The 19352-nt window shown below is 41.4% G+C and overlaps 1 protein-coding gene across 1 annotated transcript; it reads right to left on the reverse strand.

The window, feature by feature from the left end:
* On the reverse strand, nucleotides 1-19001 carry LOC119724662 (glutamate--cysteine ligase catalytic subunit-like). Its single transcript, XM_038195816.1, has 15 exons — nucleotides 16682-19001; nucleotides 12055-12222; nucleotides 11427-11536; nucleotides 10266-10388; nucleotides 8861-8932; nucleotides 7992-8111; nucleotides 7438-7496; nucleotides 6525-6739; nucleotides 5553-5669; nucleotides 4548-4686; nucleotides 3523-3635; nucleotides 2873-3070; nucleotides 2005-2086; nucleotides 1313-1516; nucleotides 1-667 (listed from the first exon to the last, which is right to left on the reverse strand). The coding sequence occupies exons 2-15, from the start codon at nucleotides 12208-12210 to the stop codon at nucleotides 444-446; spliced, it is 1932 nt and encodes a 643-aa protein (XP_038051744.1). The 5' UTR covers nucleotides 12211-12222; nucleotides 16682-19001; the 3' UTR covers nucleotides 1-443.
* Nucleotides 19002-19352: the final 351 nt, after the last annotated feature.

Here is a 19352-nt window from a genome sequence, read left to right on the forward strand (position 1 = left end):
ATTTTTTGACTTTAAGTACTATTTCATGGCGTGGATGGGCTAATGCTTATGCGCATGGAAATTTCTATTGTTATGCCACTGATTTTAATAAAAAGTTTCCCTTCGAGGTAAGCTCATATGGTTTCCGTGAAATAGATGGAGCTCTGTTAGCAGAAAATCGGTGCTTATAGCAGCGCCATGAAATTGAACCCCTGATGACATCTAACTCTTTGATTTTTCTTTTGTTTCATACGTCAACATTTCAATACAGAATGTTTAACGCATTGATCATGGCAGTAATTACCCACAATCCTTTGCATTTCCTTCAAAACAATTCCTCAGTTAAACGGTCCTTCGATAGGGCAGTGGCTATAATCGAATCTTCCCCCAATTTTTATTTTTTTAAAAATAATTGGTCACTATAGAGGGCACTATTGACCCATCTAGCCTACCAAGTGAGGGCGCTAGACAATCTCCTGGGCAACCTTGACCGAGTTGGGAATGTCATTGGAGGATTTGGACTCCGTGCAGTGGAACAGCTCGGGGGCAGTCATCTGACCCTTCGTGATTTGGTCGCAGGCCGTGACGAGGTCGTAGTTGATTCTGTCCGTGACGACGGAGTCGTGTTTGTACTCTGAGTGACTGGTTACGAAATTACGCATCCAGGCCGCCATTGTCTGAAGTTTTCCTAGGAAATAAACAAAATCATAAACAAATATAGAAAAATCAACTCGATTTGAAACAAATTCTGTAAAAAGGTGGCCAAAAAGAACATCAGTAATTTCCCCACTCAAAAAAAAAAAAAAAAAAAAAAAAAAAAAGTTGGATTTTAGAAAACAACTGGACAATATTGAATCAATGCTAACTGAACTTTAGAAAACATTTGTACCAGAAACAAAATTCTGTATCCTGGTGGCCAATATGTCACAAAAAAGACCGTTCACAGAGGTATGACTAAACAAGTGTTTGAATATTTTTTTCCAATCAGATTCAGGGCAAGCCTTACGGGAAAGCAACCCTAAGCTCCGGCATGGTCTGGTGTCTTTGTTCTCACCCAATTGTGAGCAATGTATTGGTGCTGAGCGTCTCTTACGTAACTATGCAAGAGCTTGCCCTGAATCATGTGATACAGCAACAGTGTCTTTGGTCTGGAGAATTCAAAGTTAAAACGTGCCAAGCAATCTGAGCAAGTCAGTGTACAAGATGTTATTCAAATGTAACTCGCAAAGGTATAGGTTATTCGCAAATGGCTTATTCTCTGAAATGTCCCAGGGTCTTTCACCTCACTTTCCCTCACTCCCCCCCTTTTAGCATTTAGGCCACGCCCACTCACCCGAGGCCCTATCCGAGATGAGTTTGAGGTAACGCATGATGGTACACCTCGTATCTAGGTCTGTTTCCACGGTCGCCACGTACAGGTTGATGAGGGGGATCAGGCCTGGGAAATCCCCCTGGCCGTCCCCCAGCGGACCTCCGTTGATGATGGTGTTGATGCTCATGAGGCATTGCTCGTTCTCAATTGGGCAGTCGCAGGCACCTGGCAACCAAAGGTCAAGCCATACGAGTACATTGATCATCCTCACCAATTTTTGTGTGACATTTTTGGTGGGCGTTTCTCTCACTAGCAATGTTATACAGGGTGAGTAAGAAAAAACGAAACCCAAATGTGTTTTACTGAAGTTCTGCATGTAGCACTTTCAAAATCTAGGATATGAAGCCCAATTCATAAGCATTCTTGTAGTACAAGAATCATTCAAATTACTCATGGACTTTTCAAGGTGCGGAATTTTAAACACAACCATCGTTTAAAAGTTCTGTCCACTGATCACAAAAAAAGATACGTGTTATATTGCAGCAAACTAAAACAATTCTCAACAACAACTAAGCAACAACAAATTTTGAATACGCAAGTTCATGCCAAATAAATTGCAAATGTAACTTCAAACACGGTCACACATGCTCATCAAGTTTTACTCTACAAAAACAACAAGTTTAAAACCACTAACTGTTTTACGTTTGACTTACAAGATTGTAGGTCTTTACGGAAGTAGAACTTGGAGTTGAGGATAGCATTGCGTTTCTGTGCCTGCTGCATGTTCAGGTCTACCTAAAGCAAGAAGAAATCATTAAACTACTTGTAAGGACTTGTAAGGACTTTGTGGGAACTAGTGAGGACTTGCAAGGCCTTGCGAGGACTTTCTCAGGATTTGTGGGGACTTGATGTGAGGACTTGTGAGGACTTCTCAGGATTAGTGGGGACTTGTGGGGACTTGGGAACTTTTCAGGATTTGTGGGGACTTGTGGAGACTTGTGAGGACTTGTGAGGACTTGTGAGGACTTGTGAGGACTTGTGAGGACTTGTGAGGACTTGTGAGATCTTGCAAGGACTTGTGGGACCTTTTGAGGACTTGCAAGGACTTGCGAGGACTTTTTAGGACTTGCGAGGACTTGTCAAGACTTGGGAGGAATTGTGAGGACTTCTCAGGATTTGTGAGGACTTGTGGAGACTTGTGAGGACTTGTGAGGACTTGTGAGATCTTGCAAGGACTTGTGGGACCTTTTGAGGACTTGCAAGGACTTGCGAGGACTTTTTAGGACTTGCGAGGACTTGTCAAGACTTGGGAGGATTGTGAGGACTTCTCAGGATTTGTGAGGACTTGTGGAGACTTGTGAGGACTTGTGAGGACTAATGAGGAATTGTGAGATCTTGCAATGGCTTGTTAGGACTTGTGAGGACTAATGAGCAATTGTGAGATCTTGCAATGACTTGAGAGGACTTGTGGGACCGTGTGAGGACTTGTGGGACCGTGTGAGGACTTGGGAGGAATTGTGAGGACTTGTGAGGACTCGACTACAACAGTGAAATTTAGCGGTAGCACCCCGAAGCAATCACCTTTGATAGCTGCATCAGCAAGTTCAGCTTGAAGGTCAGTATTGTGCGGGTCAGCAGAACGACAAAGACCACATAGGCTGCGTTCTCAAAGTCTGTCAGCTGGACCTCAATCGGTCGGCATTCCACCCTCCAGCCGATGTTGGAGTTGACCGGCGGTGGCTTGAACCGCAACGTCTGCCAGTTGGTGGACTGAATGTTCTGGAATTGAAACAACCAATATGAATCAGAGTTGTAAACTCCACAGATCACAAAAAAGTTCAGTGTTCTTTCAGCAAAACGAAAGGAAATCACATAGGGATGTGTGTGAGTTGTTTTTTCGTTTTGCTGAAAGAATGCATATCTTTTTTTGTGATCCGTGGAACCTTAAAACGGTGGTTGTGTTTAAAATTCCGTACCTTGAAAAGTACATGAGTGATTTGAATGATTCCTATATTAAAAGAAAGCTTGTGAATTGGGCTTTCATATCCTAGATTTTGAAAGTGCTACTTGCAGAACTTCAATCAAACAATAGTCCGGACATTTGGGTTTCGGTGGGTTTTTTTTACTCACCCTGTAGAATTCATCAGCAGAATTCTATGTCATTCTGCTGTGAAAAAGAGGACGCCTTGAGGTTTTGTTTTTTTAAGACACCAAGTAATTGAGCGACGTACCTCAAAGTGATCGGAGTCCTTATTGTCATCCAGGCCAATCATCTCAGCAAAGACGGAAATGGTATCTCGGATGAAGAGATGGGCTATGTGCCGAGCCAGCTGACGATCAATACCTAATGATAATGACAACAAGATTCGGCATCAACTGGAGCGGCAACTTTGCAAACCAAACTGACCAGCTGTCATCAAGTGGTCACTCTCATGTCTAGGTGGTCAAGAACGTGCACTGTGACCTTATTCCATGTTTTAAAGCACACTTCGCAACTTCCTTTTGTGTTAACTCTGTATCCGGTAGAATTGAGTATGGGCTCCATGCTCAGACATGTAGTTCCCCCTCAGTGGTACGGTAAGGCCAAAAAAAAATTGATCTCTGGTCAGCGCGCGCGTTGATTTTAATCATGCGCGTCAACCTTTTTTTTCCTTCAAATTTACCACGGAAGCTACAACAGCGCCCTCTATGGCCGCATCTCCTCAAATTTTTGTACCAAGGAGCTCCAAGGAATGGGGAAATTGCGTCAAAGCATTATGGAGGGCACCAAGGCAAACAATGGAGGACACCAATGCGACATGTATATGAGGACACAAAAAAGCCAAATAGTACCCACCTTGTCTGTACAATTCAAGGTTGAAAAAAAAAAGGAAGCCAAAAAACCGCGTCGCCGCATCAATTCCGGAACTTCGGTCTGACCAGAGACCGACTATTTTTGTTTGGCCTAAGAAAGGGAAAGTTGGCGGTGACCACAGGAAGAGACATTGAGAATGCATTGGTGCACAAGCGAAGACGGCGAGACCCTAGGGCTATGTGCACATTCAAAATAAAATAAATCGTACGCGCTTCGCTGCGCTTCGCTGCGCTTCATTTTCTCCCCAAAGGTGGTCACGTGAGCGGAGGAATTTAGCCACAGCGCTGAATGAAGAGGTCGTGACGACCTCGCAAGCTATGTCGTACTTAATAAAATCAGACTCTGAAAGGTCACTATTATTTCTTTATCCTATCTCATTTACAAGCTTCTCCTTTACTTTACCTTTATCCATGAGCTCTTGGCAATCTCTCTCATCCAGTACCAGGTCAATGTCGCTGTATCGCTCCCCGTTGGGCGACAGGTAGCTGTCCGTGGAGCCGTAGCGCGACTTGGGGATAACAAACTTGTTGTTCTTTAATGGCTGCAGCCCAAAAAAAACCAAAAAAAAGAACACGTTTTCCGATGCTTGTTTCAGTAGGTCCTGATCGTCTGACGTCAAAGTAAAACGTGACCATCTAGAGTCCCCGTGATCGGCCACGGTTGCAGTAGGCAAGCGTTTGGTTAGCAACCACATTGTGCATTGTAAACTAGAGAGTAATGCTTATTTTCACGTAAAATAACCGCAAATTCTTTATCAAAATGGCATAATGCTTGCTACCTGTGCCGTGTACGGTTGTCGTATAATTGTGCCGATCGACCCAGCACTGGCTCTGCATTTTTCTCGCAGTTTTTGCCATCCATCACAGCTTTGAAGGCTTAATTACCTACGTACTACGCACTGAAACGCGGCACTTTCTGATCTCTGCCTACTACCAGAGGCGTATCAAGGGGGGGGGGGGGGGGGCAGAGGGGGAAACTTGCCCCCCTGACGAATTTTTGGGAGAGAATTTTTTTCAGTAAGTATATCCATAAATGGTTAGAGAGTTCTGACATCAACCCCAAAAAAAGAAAATCAGCTCAAAAACCATTACAATGCGCCGTAAAAGTCGGCATAGATTTTCCAGTATGCACAATAATGGTCAGTTTTGAAGAGCGCCCCGATTTGAAAGATAGGTACCAGCCACCCCCCCCCCCCCAATTTTTTTATTTTACGGAGGCCGAGCGTCCAGAGAAAAAATTGTCTACAGTTCAGCGCCAATCAAAAGCTGGATACGGTACTGCCTACTACAATGGCACGCTGACTTTCCAGAACATAGATGTAGTCCGGCTGTCCGGGTCACGAGAGCCCTTTTGTAAACCCTCAATCCTTGCGGTTAGCCGAATAAATATATTCAAATGTTATAATACCTCCAAGTTCCTCTCTTCCGGTGTCCGGTCGTCCACCGATTCTGCGATGACATTCCATCGAACGTCGTGGTCCGTGAGGTAACCCTTATAGATAGGGGAAGCTGCACTCAATGCTAACTGCAGAAGACCAAACAAATAATAAGAAGATTTTTATACTCGTGAGCGGCACATGCAATTTACATAGCTAGAGTGTTTAAAAAAAATGAAGTAAAATTGTTGAATAAAATTGTTGGATGTTTATAATTGTTGACTTGTTTCGACTTTTTGATCGAAAGGTAAATTTATGAATGGGAATAAATATGTGCTTAGCTGGAATTAAACAAGCACGTTTATAACTGGCTTAAAGCATGGGAAACATGGTGCTTGTGCTCTTGGGCAAGGCACTTTACCATTATTGCTTCGTCCTTCGGATGGGGCGTAAAGCCGTAGGTCCCGTGTGTGTTGTGTAATGCACAATTACCTGTCTTTAAAATAAATTAGACATAATTACCAACGCCTTGAGTACCTAATTGTTGGTAGATACGTGCGCTATATAAGACTCCGGTATTGTTATTATTATTTTCAGTGACTACAACCCAGGCCAGTTTTAAACCACACGTTTTGAAACTGTTCCGGCAAACTATTATTCTAGGTTCTTGGTTGGTTCTTCTCCTAAATACTCCACGTTTATACAGGAGACCAGAAACATCGGGGCAAACCCTTCTCTTAGTGATAAGTGTCACTGGGTTCTTTTACGTGCATTGGATTACACAACACACGGGACCTAAGGCTTTACGTCCCATATATCCAAAGGACGAAGCAATAATGGTTAAGTGCCTTGCTCAAGGGCACAAGTGTCCACCCGGCGGGCGCTGTTGCCTCTGAAACACCAGAGCATGAGTCCGGTGTTCTTAACCGCTAGGCCATGACACTCCCTTATTAATGCAATGGTTTCAGATCATGCAAAAAAAATTGCACACTGTCGGCACTTACAATTATCGGGCACAGTGGCGTAAGCTGATCGTACAGGTGTCGCGCCTCTGTGATATTGCACGCTTGGAATGTCATCTGAAGACAGCTGTTGCCGAAGCCAAACCCCGTGCAGTCCATGTACACGTGGTCCGGCTTCGCTGCTCTAGCGCCCTCACCATCGTGGTCGTTTACGAACTCCTCGACGAAAGGAGTCAGAGTGTTCTTGTCTTTGAAAACTACGAAAAAGTGAAAAGAAGCAACCAGTTTTGCCTTAAAAAGACGTATGTCCATGCTCTTAAGCGAAGTAGCTTTTTTTTGTCACGATGAATTTGGACATTTGTTTCATTTTGAAATTGGTATAGTCTGAGTATCACCCGTTATCCGCGGAGCAAGTCTCCTGTATAACGTCTGATTAGTCTAGACATGCAGATATATGCAAGCGGCGCGCCAGCCAATCATAGTCGACTTTACTCAATCGTGACATCATTTCATTCCCAAATCAGGACTAAATGGTTTGATTGGTCAATTCAAATGCAGAGTTTTGTAATACAACAGCCGGGTGCATTATCGCATGAAACAGTTTTTTTTTATCCATGTCTATGACGCGCAACGGGTGAATGACCGAAGACCCGATGTATATAGAAAGCGCCCGCTGATTGGTCAAAATCTAGAGGTCAAGAGGCGGTTGTCTTACCTAATTAATCAGCTAATCTGCTCACATATCATAGTCTATATAGACAACCAAAAAGCATGCCAACACCAACTTTAACAAAAAACAACTTATTCTTTTCTCTGTTTTTGGAATCTGCAATACTTGCAAAAAAAGTCTTTTAATAGATATAAAAGCAGTCAACAGTTGTTAAATGTCAGCTTCAAAGATATGTTTGTAAACAACAATCGGGGAGGTTGGGAGAATCTAGAATAGTCCACCTACTTGGAATGTTGATAGCTACTTTCTCGCCTCGCCTCTTCCGTATATTCTTTGTAAAGCTGCTGCAGTTGGGAGAAAGTAAAACACGATCAATCTTAGTTGACGGTTTGCTCATTCCAAGACTCGACATGAATGCGATGAATAACGTACGTCAAACAATAAATTGTCTATACATCCTTGTTCAAAGAGATGTAGTGTTATAAAATGTATACTAACTGGGTGGATCATTAATAATTCTGAAAGTGGAGAACTCGAGAAGTAGATTCTCTTAAAAAAAACCACGAAAAAAACAAACCCGCCCCCCCCCCATTTTGAGTAAAATCCATATATCTATTTCGTGAAAACCTTATGGAGACGTATTCATCTACAGAAATTGCCCTGTGGAGACGTATACAATCTTTTGTTCCCTATTGTGTGCATGTCTCCAGAGGGCACAGTGTATCAGATCACACGGACACACAGAAGGAATACGCGATCGCAATATCCCCCTGTCTGGCTTGAAAGCCAGGGGGATAAAAAAAAAAGGATTATAAACTTTGACTTATATTCTTTCTGACCTGTACCGCGGATGTCCCAGGTAAATCGTTTCATCGGGAATGAAGAGAGACTTGTAGATGCCGTCATCGTTACTAGGGTTGGGCTTGTACCATGGTGTGGAAAAACTGGGACATCCCAGTCTAAAAAGTAAAAGTTGTACTTGCTAATCAATTCTTGGAAAACTAAATTGCCCAGATTTGTCTAATCATCACAACATTGTATTGTACATGTACTACCGTTATAAAAACAATATTGTAGTGTTTCCCCTGCCCATTCAAATATGAGGTGGCCTAGCCCCATAAATGTGGCCTATTTTACTGGACTGCCTCCGTAAACATAGGCCACACATCCACATGTACAAAAACGTGTCGCACTTTGCCAAATTTTGATTTTCGCATATAGGCTTAGTTTGTAGGTTTTTTTTGCTTAGAAGCATACTCACCCTCTTTATAGGATAATCAGAAAGTGCTGCCTTTTTCAGATGTATATTTTTCGTGAAATTTCCAGATTCATTTTTACACGTTTGCGTATCAAAATTTCAACATGAAATTTCACAAAAATTAGACATCTGAAAAAGGCAGCACTTTCTGACTAAAACCAACCCTTTTTAAGTGACGTCGCCATAAAGGCAGGCACTGGATACACCATCTTTTCCTCAAAATAATTTGGTTCAAGGGTCAGAATTTGCCTCAGATTGCACCACAGAGCATCTAGAATCCAACAATTTTCAAGGGCCCTTAAGCGGGCCCCGAACCCCTCGCCGTCATTCTTTGGACCCACTTTTTGGGGGACCAAATTTTTTTTGGCCTCCCCAAAAAATTGTCTTCTGGATCAGCCCTTGCATGCACCTAACATGTCTGCTTGCGACACAAATTGGCTGTTACTTTACCTGGGGAATGCAGTCAAGGTGAGGGCTGTCTCCCCTTTGGCTGTGTCCAGTAGCTTTTCCAATTCTTGCCTCCTGGAAAAAGAATGGCAATTTTTTGACATTAACAAAAATCGTCACACAATTTCTCTTACAAGTACATGGCCCCCCCAAGAGGTTGTCTATTTTTAAATTTTTTTTAAATTTTTTTTAGTCCCATGATTTTACCTTGGTGATATGTACAGGCCTATTTACGAGTAGGGTGTAAGTGGTGCCACCACAATGTCAACATAGTCCGCCCCCGAAAAAAAAATCAATTAAAAAAATCAAGCATGACTAGTTCAAATGAAAGCCGATCCCATTCCTATTATGCTGGGCATGTTGGTCACCACAGCATGAACCTTGCTATTTGTAAAGGCAAGCGTGATGTCAATGAAACTTTTAAGATGAAAAAAAAAAACCTTCAGGGGAAAGATGTTAACAATTGTCCCTATTCAAAGATCGAATGAATAAGTGTGGGAAAGTTCCTGGCGAGCAAACAACTTTGCCACCATGGTCTTTTCCGAAATCATGGCAATTGGACACCGTACAGCAGGTAAAGCCGTACAATAATAAAGGAAAATTGGGCCTTAACGTTCTTCCAGAGGTTGCAATGTTCTGGATGCAGTGTGATGACAAGAGAGGTAGTCTGGCAGCCAGAGGGGTGAAAAAAACCATTTCATGGCATTTGGGTCAAGCTTGAAAGCCAGGGGGACACAAATGGAAAAAGGGGGTTGACATCAAAGTAAAGTTTGCGAAGTAAAGTTAAAGGGAAGATACAACATTTGCAAACATCAAAACATGAAATGATCAAATTATCACGAAATACCTTACTGGATTGTTAAGGAATGACAGTCTGAAGCATCCTGTAAAATCGTGGCTCCTGGTGTGCTGACATTTTCAAGAAAAACTGTATTTTTCCAACGCTGGTCGGCCGACCAGCATTGGAGAAAACTGGCTTTTTTTCTCAAAAACTGCTCCTTATTTTTTATATTTAGTTATTCCGCATTTTCTTTGCAGTTGATTACACACCTGTGATGAAGGGGTACTCCTAGAAGTATGAGGCTCCACGTAGTGGAGCCTCATAGTTCTAGGAGTAATGAAGGGGTACAAGCCAGCTAGACCGATTCTCTGAACTTACAATTCCCCAAAGTCTATAAGTTGCTCCGTTTCATCTTAAGTGGAGTCAGGGAACCAGACTACAAGAACATGATTGGTTTTCTTGGTTTTTCCAGCATCTACAAGCCCAAAACGTGAAACAAGTCAGTTTAACAATATTTGCTATAACATTCTAATCCTCCAAATCCATTTATTTCTGAAAATTGCAGCAAAAGCAAATGTTGTATACATTCCCTTTAAGTCACTTGAAGTTTATTGTAGCTGGACTGACCGGAGTTTCATATTAGCTTCTACAGTGTTCAGATGTGCCATCAATCCCCCGTACGGCTTTCCGGGAGTGCTTTCAACCATGTAGGCTGCGTACTCGGGATGCCAGAGCGTGTTCGAATCGCCCCTGAAAAATGAGAATGAGAAAATTAAGAAATAATAGGTTTATACTTTCACGCCAGACTGCTATAAAAGGTTTTAAATCAGACCATCCATCACTGTGTCATTTTCTTCACGTAATAAATTTTTTAAAGAAAAAAAAAAACTTCAGAATTTATTGATGTGGAGCTGTGGAGCGAAGTAAGAACATTGAACTTGTACCAGTGGCGCACCCAGGATTTGGTGGGGGGGGCTCAAAATTGTTTTTTTTACACATTTTTTAAAGTAGAATTTTTTTCAGGATTTTTTTTTTTTTTTTTTTGAGGAGCGGCCTATTTTGACATTGTTGGCGCCACCTACACCCCTGTTATACTACTTGACAATAGGCCACATACATATCACCAAGGCCAAATCGTGGGATTAAAGAAAAAATAATGACCCGTACTTCTGGAGAATTAACTGAATAGGCAGTATATACTTTTGCTAGACTGAGAGGCTCAGCACAGATGTCAATTTTAAAATTTATACAGGGTGAGTCAATAAAAGTGGAACCCAAACTCCCAAAATATATTTATTTAAAAAAAAAAGTTGCACCAAAAATAATAATGACTGGAAAGCCAATTTCATAAGCTACATTTAGATGAAAAAAATTACTGAAATTGCTCAATCCGTTCAAAGAATATCACCATTTAAACGCAATGACCCTAAAACCTGTTTTGTCCAAAAACAGCAATTTTATATTGTGTTCTGACTGTTTGGAACAACAAAGAAAATGACAAAAAATACTTGTTTTAACAACTGTCAACAACCGTAGTAGGCCTACACTGTATATCTTTATTAACAACCCTGGTTATATATGAAACCAGTATACGATTTACAAAAATCCACTTTTGTTCAAAAAGACCAGCCTTCAAAAGGACTTTGTTGAATATTTTAAACTTTTGAACTGAGGTTTTATGGCTGTGATGGTTAAAGACAACTGTGATGACGATTCTTGAAATCTCATTTGTGAACTTTTGTGGAGTCCTTTCCGGAAAGAAATCAAATTTTAGGCTTTAGGACTCACCCTGGGTTATTCTCTTCCTTTTCTTGCAGCCTTGGGAGAATCTCTTCTGCTTTAAGTAGAAGTTTTGCTGACTTGTTTTCATGATCCAGCTTGACCAACATGTACTCAACCTGAAAGAGCAGGACGCAAAGACAACAAAATAAACTCCATGCATGAACAGTACAGGGCGAGTAAAAAAAACCACGAAACACAAATGTTGGGACCATTGTTTTGGTGAAGTTCTGCATGTAGCACTTTCAAAATCTGGGATATAAAAGCCCAATTCATAAGATTTCTTTTAGTACAAGAATCATTCAAATCACTCATGTACTTTTCAAGTAACAGAATTTTAAACACAACCACCGTTTTAGGTTCTGTCCACAGATCACAAAAAAGTGTGCATTCTTTCACCAAAACGAAAACAATTCACACACTTCCTATGTGATTTGTTGTGATCTGTGGACAGAAACTTAAAACGGTGGTTGTGTTTAAAATTCCGTAACATGAAAAGTTTTTTGGGGGGCCCTTAAGCAGGCCCCACACCCCACACCATAAGGGCTTCGCACTTCGTGCTCGTATTAGTTCTGATCAAGGCATGTTCCCCCCCCCCCACCCCAACTTTTGAGAAGCAATTGACGCCCCTGCCTACCTCATCCCCCCATTTGAGCATGTCACACGGCCGGTCTTTCAGCTTGTTGTAAAGATTGACAAACTGGATGAGTCCATGGCGACGGATGTGTTCGTCGTAACCGTTGGCCTTGATTTCTTCCCATGATAGTGGTGTGCCCAGGCTCAGGAGACCCATAGTACCCAAGTGCTACACCCGCAACAGGGAAAGATGAGTATGATGTTCTGTCAGTGTGGTCTTATTAAAGAAATCGCGAGATTCAATCATTTTACAATGATACACAATGGAAATATATAGGCGTAGCACGCGCAGTGGGGTACTCCCCCCCCCCAATATTTTCTAAGACTGATCTTTTCCAATCAAATGCCCTTTTTGTAACCAGCGCTGCCCCCCCCCCCCCCCTTCCACACAAAAATGTGTAAAGAGTGCCCTTTATTTTTTTAAACAAGTGCCCTTCTTGGAAAGAAGTCGTGCCCTTTTTTTAGCCATTGGCCGTTCCGGCTGGTGTTTTTTTTTTATTTCACGCATGTATCGCCCTGAAAAGCACCATATATTATCCATTAGTGTGCATGATCATTGGTTTTGTACCATCCCCCCTCCTTGTTTGATTTTACGGAGGCCAACTGTCTGGAGAAAAAACCGTGTCAAAATTTTAGCACTGGATGTGAAAGTGCAAAATTCAAGAAATTTCCCTTCCCCTCAAATAAAAATGACCTAGCTGTACGCCACTGAAATAACATTATTCAGAAATATTTTAACCAAAAAAAAGGCCTAGCTAATGGAAACAACTAAAATAATTGGTGTGGCCATAGTATCAACACACACCTAGCCTACTAACTTTTCCTTGAGTAATAAAATGGAGAATTCTTATAGCCACAGGTCTTGTTACCATGGATACATTGCCTAGAGCCTTAAACAAGGAAGTACAGGATGAGCCCGAGTAAAAAAAAAATCGCAACCCAAACTTCATAAAATATATTTCATATTTAAAAAAAATATGTAGCACCAAAAATAAAACTGACTGGAAAGCCAATTTCATAAACTACTTTTAGATGAAAAAAAAAATACTTAAATTGCTCAATCCGTTCAAAGCATATAACATTTAAACACATTGACGCTAAAACTTCATCTTTTGTCCAAAAATGTAATTTCAAGAATTGTCGTCACAATGTCTTCAAACATCACCAGCGATAAAACCTCAGTTTAAGAGTTAAAATATTCAACAAAGTCCTTTTGAAGGCCGGTTTTTTGAACAAAAGTGGATTTTATAAATCATTATCTGATTGTTTGCCTATATAACCAGGGTTGTTAATAAAGATATTGTGCATAGGCCTACAGATGACAGTTGTTGAAACAAGTATTCTGTGTCATTTTTGTTGTTCCGAACAGTCAAAACACACAACATAAAATTGCTGTTTTGGGACGAAACAGGTTTTAGGATCATTGCGTTTACATGGTGATATTCTAAGCTTTGAACAAATTGAGCAATTTCAGTATTTTTTTCATCTAAAAGTAGTCTCTGAAATTGGCTTTCCATGCCGTCAGTATTAATTTGGTGCTATATATTTTGTTAAAATATGAAATATATTTTGGGAGGTTTGGGCTCCGCATTTTTTTTTTACTCACCTTATATAGGGTGTCCTGAAAATAATGAGGCATGTAAACCCTGCCATTTTCGCCAATTTACAACCGGAATTTATTGCAAATGTTTACCTGATCTTCAAGGTTACAGATTTAGCTTGAGAATAATGTTTGTTTAATTAAGATTGCTTTTGTCAATCCAGAGATATGTTTGAATAACCGCAAAGCCAAAAAAACCAATTCTCTGCCAGTTTTAGGAAGCGAGTGCTTCTAAGATCAGACAATGCCAGTATGGCTCTTTTGATAAGATTATTCCTATGGGTGTAAGACAAACATTCCATTCACACGACAATATTATAGGGTTTTGTTCTTATGTTGAAACAATTTAATAGTACAGACAGGTTCACTTCTCTAAAACTTCAATGAAAGAGTTCAATTAAATGTAAATAAATATTGCACACTCCGCTTAAAAATGTTAAAATCACTAACAGTAAAGTGATTTGGTTTTAGGCTGGGACTCTACTGATTTTAACTGCTTAACAGAAAGTGACACTAAATTGGGTTTCTTGGCTTTGCCATTATTCAAACATGTCTTTGGATTTACAACAGCAATCTCAATGAAACAAACGGTATTCTCAAGCTAAATCTATTACCTTGAAGATGGTGTAAACATCCACAGTTGTAAATTAGCAAAAATGGAGGGGTTTACATGCACCATTTTTTTCCCCCAGGACACCCTGTACATTGTAATTCAACAACGGGTGCTTGACCTCAATCCTCTGACTGATCCAACCCAAGCTCAGGGTAGTCAGGGGCTTCTGGCCAACTATAATTATATGCGCCAAGGTAGTCTACTGGCCCATGGTCAACAGTGTAAGTTACTAGGCCTCAGGCATCGTCACTAGCGACATTGATTTACTACTACAAATGTCCTGGGCCATCAGGGGACCGCACAGAAAAGTCTTGAAAGTTACTTATTCCTAATTCATGGAGGCATGGGCGTCACTAGGATTTTTTTTGGGGGGGGGGGGCAAAGCAAATTTTTTCCCCAAAATTCCTTAACTTTTGCATTATATTCTCAATTTTATCATTTTTCCCAGCGTGACCAGGGAGCCTTTGCCCTACCCCCCCCCCCCCCCCCCCCCATCAAGTTAACAGCAATATGGCTTCGCACCTCTTTTTTTGTTTTCATTTTCCAGGAGGGGGCAAGCGCCCCCTTGCCCCCACCCCCCCCCCCCCCTCGTGACACCCATGCATGGAAGAATTCCTCAATGTTCCTTTCCAACTGTCCCGCTCTATAAAACAAGTGGTCTAAATTCAGTACTGTGGACAAGCCACTTGAACTTGCATTGAATCCTAACCATTAAGTACAGGAAATACTGCACTTCTAATAGATTTAAAAGTACCATGGGTAACATTGTATACACTTAATAGACACAAGTTAAAGCAGTGGCGCACCAAGGATTTGGGTTTTTTTATTTGGGGTGGGGTGGGCTCACAAGTTTTTTTGTAAATTTTTTTAGAAGTTAAATTTTTTTTTTTTTTTTGGGGGGGGGGGGGGGACTTTTGACGTTAGTGGCGCCACTTACACCCCTATTATACTACTCAAAAATGGGCCACATACATATCACCAAGGTAAAATCGTGGAACTAAAAAAAATTGCCAGGGGGGGGGGAGCCCCCCTGTAATGTTGTGAGCTTGTCACTAGCACATGGATAATAGTTGTTGCTCCGATGCTTGCTTGGTTTATTGTGTCTCAGTACATCTCAGTACATCACATGAGGTTCTATGCTTATCAAAGGGCTACATTGTTCTAGGGTGCAATCTGATCTAAATTGGGGCCTTATTCATTATTCATTTAGTAAGTTGGGGTTCATGCATTCCAGTGGATGAGGTAATGTCTGGGTTTGGGTGTGTGGTTTCAGAGCACGTGGTGCCTATATGTAACCTGGAAAAATGACACACCTGGGGAACTCGCGAAAACTAATACAACTATGGGGATTCTAACCAAACTAAACTCAGGATCTTTGAAGAGAAAAGGCGCGAGGAGACTGAATTAATAGGGACAAGGGACACAATTCTAGATTTCGAACAAAAAAAGACAAAAGGAATTTATTTACAAGAACTTCAAATCAAAATCAAAACAAAAGATGAAGACCAAAAACTTAAACCTAAAACCAAAGACTCAAACCAACACAGTGTGTATATTAGTAGACCTTAAAGACACTTCTGGCAGAAAATCTGTAAAACAAGATAAGAGAGTAAAGAACATAATAAAAAACAGTAAACAATGCAAACAACTCAAGCTACACTAGGTCTAAAGTAATATAAACAATGCCATGTGGAACTACTATACACTCTTGCCAAGAACACTAAAATTTCTCGTGAATACCTAATGAGCAAGATAAACAGTGGTCCCTGTCTTTTGAATGCCAGGTGGGACTAATCACCAAGGGGGTAATTCAACATTCCTGAATAGTAAACTTGCACAGGTCCAAAGCAGATAAGAATAACTAAATGAAACATACAAAATAAAGGAAATGCAAGTCTACAGTAAATGAACAGCTTGGACAAGTCTAACTAATGAATAAACATGGCAAACTAATCAGTAAGAAGTCTGTGGGAAAACCACTCATCTTGGCTTTATACATGTACAATAAAACAATAAAGGTAATGAAGAAAACACCATCCAAAATAATGAAATCAGATGTCAAAAGAAAAAGGCAATGCAATGCATCTATCCAAGTCATTCCTCGGAAATTAAGTCAATGAAATAAACCAACCTTCTGACAACACAGTTTTCCTCGAAAATAACAGAACTCTAACATGTCTAATGATCCTGATCAATCAAAATCAAACAATACAAGCTAACTTTCTTCAAGTAATTTCTAAATAAACCCAATCTCAAAACTTCAAGTGATAATTCCTACAACTTACAAGGCTGTTCAGGAATTCTATAAAACTTGATTGTCAAAACTCTGAACAATACCAAAACAGATCAAAACTTCTAAAAAACTTAATAATACACTTAATGAGAAAATACAAAAAAACATATATCAGAACTCACCAATAACTCGAGCAGATAAACTCTCACACAGGGCAAAGCGCACCCAAGAAAATCAAAGGGGAAAGAGAGGTAATAAAATGCACGGTCCTCTCTCTACTGCCGCTGGTCTGCTACTGATCATGAGGGGTCTGTGGTCTTACAGGGTGGGCAGGGCACATGGTCTTGAGACAGGGGAAACCAATGGCATGGGAACAATTTACATACAATGTGAACTGTTACTGGGGAAAGCTAATCAGGGGTACACACTTCTATGAAAGGGTAGGGGACATCTAATAAAAGGGGTGATTTATTCAGGGGACCTACTCCTATCCTAAAACACTACAAAAAATACAGTAAAAACTACAAGTAAAACTTGGCCCTGCCACACTCACGCCATCTTTAAAATATTGCTGTCCCCAGCAATGGCAATAAAAATCAACTTAATTCAATTAAACATGATTAAAACAAACAAACAAACAAAATGCTAAAATACACAATACACTTCAATACATTATTGAGGACATTTAAGTCAACCACAAATTTAAACTAGACAAAAATACAGTGATCAGGGTCCTCTGTCATCCCGGAACTCTGGAGGCGGTGAGATCTCACCGGACGCTTCCCTCCCGTTTCGCTGTACGCCCCTGCGATGGCACCTCATGTATGCCATTGCTTCATTATGAAGACTAGGCCAATAATACCTGTCCTTGACAAGCTTCAGGATTCTTCCATAGCCGAACTTGTCCATGCTTCCGTGGAGACTATGAAACACTTCCTCTCTCTGCTGTCGGGGAAGCACTGCCAGGTATCTACATGTAGCCTTCCCGCCGCCCTTCTTGTACATCAGAAGTCCTCCCTTCACCTCTAGTCGACGCCATACTCCTAGCAACTTCTGCACCACTCTGGTTTCTTGGGACATTTGCCTCCTTGTCATCAGGGGGCTTGCCGTCTTGAGCTCAACAACCCGCCTGATTGCGGGATCTTTCAGCTGAGCTTCCCTGAGGCTTATCCTTTCGGAACTCATACCTCCCTGAGAGCTGGCCTGTGTCGCCTCATCAGGGGTGCTTGCGTGTGTTTCTGGCGCTGGCTGGGGGATGGGCTTAGGGACTTCCTGCACTGGCTGCGGGTTGGGGGTTTTCGGTACTGGCCGATGTGGGATGGGGACTTCTGGAACTGGCTGATTTGGGGGACGCTGATTCACCTTAACATCTGACAGGGCGCACTCCAGACTATGTATGTAGCATCTCTGCCTCATCTGTTCGCCCATCACCTGCCGCATCATCTCCTTGAGTGCGTTTATCTGCCGAAATTGCTGCAGAATAACCTCTTGCATACTGGACTGGTGCTGCAGGAGTCTCAGCATCTCAGACTGTGGCTGCACATCAGGGACTTCAAGGTTGCAGGTTTCAGCAGGTACTGGGTCGAAACCACAGAGCTGGAGTGGAGTCCTGACATCCACCATCATGTACTTGTCCGATCCACCAATATAACAACACTGTGTTGGTTTATAGACTCTATTACTTGACTTATCTAAACTGACCACCAAAGACAGAAAAAACCTTTGAAAAACTGCCTGTCGTCCCTATCAAAACAATTCCTGGCTAAATTTTACTAAAAAAAATATATTCCCTACACGGATTCTCCACCAAAAATAGTAAAAAAATGTAACCTGGAAAAATGACACACCTGGGGAACTCGCGAAAACTAATACAACTATGGGGATTCTAACCAAACTAAACTCAGGATCTTTGAAGAGAAAAGGCGCGAGGAGACTGAATTAATAGGGACAAGGGACACAATTCTAGATTTCGAACAAAAAAAGACAAAAGGAATTTATTTACAAGAACTTCAAATCAAAATCAAAACAAAAGATGAAGACCAAAACTTAAACCTAAAACCAAAGACTCAAACCAACACAGTGTGTATATTAGTAGACCTTAAAGACACTTCTGGCAGAAAATCTATAACTCGAGCAGATAAACTCTCACACAGGGCAAAGCGCACCCAAGAAAATCAAAGGGGAAAGAGAGGTAATAAAATGCACGGTCCTCTCTCTACTGCCGCTGGTCTGCTACTGATCATGAGGGGTCTGTGGTCTTACAGGGTGGGCAGGGCACATGGTCTTGAGACAGGGGGAACCAATGGCATGGGAACAATTTACATACAATGTGAACTGTTACTGGGGAAAGCTAATCAGGGGTACACACTTCTATGAAAGGGTAGGGGACATCTAATAAAAGGGGTGATTTATTCAGGGGACCTACTCCTATCCTAAAACACTACAAAAAATACAGTAAAAACTACAAGTAAAACTTGGCCCTGCCACACATACATAGCTATCCTGTAAGGATACTACATCCCCCCCCCCCCCTTGGGTGCGCCACTGAGTAAAAGCGGTGATTACAAACGAAATCTACAAAAGTAATATATAACAAAAGTATGCCGCAGTACATAATGGGATCACTCAACCTTAATGCACCCAGCCGTAGTGGCCTCCGCTCCAGTAACAACCTTAGAGTTCCACGCACATTCAAAATGGCAGGGGACAGGGGCTTCTCAGTGTCTGGTCCCCGATGCTGGAATTCCTTGTCACACAACATCTGCAACATCAGTTCTCTTGACAACTTTAAGGGCAGACTGAAACCTGATCTGTTCCCGAAGGTCCCCAATTTACGATCGTGCACAAAACATA

Source organism: Patiria miniata, unplaced genomic scaffold, assembly GCF_015706575.1.
Source record: "Patiria miniata isolate m_02_andy unplaced genomic scaffold, ASM1570657v1 HiC_scaffold_18, whole genome shotgun sequence".
NCBI lineage: Eukaryota > Metazoa > Echinodermata > Asteroidea > Valvatida > Asterinidae > Patiria > Patiria miniata.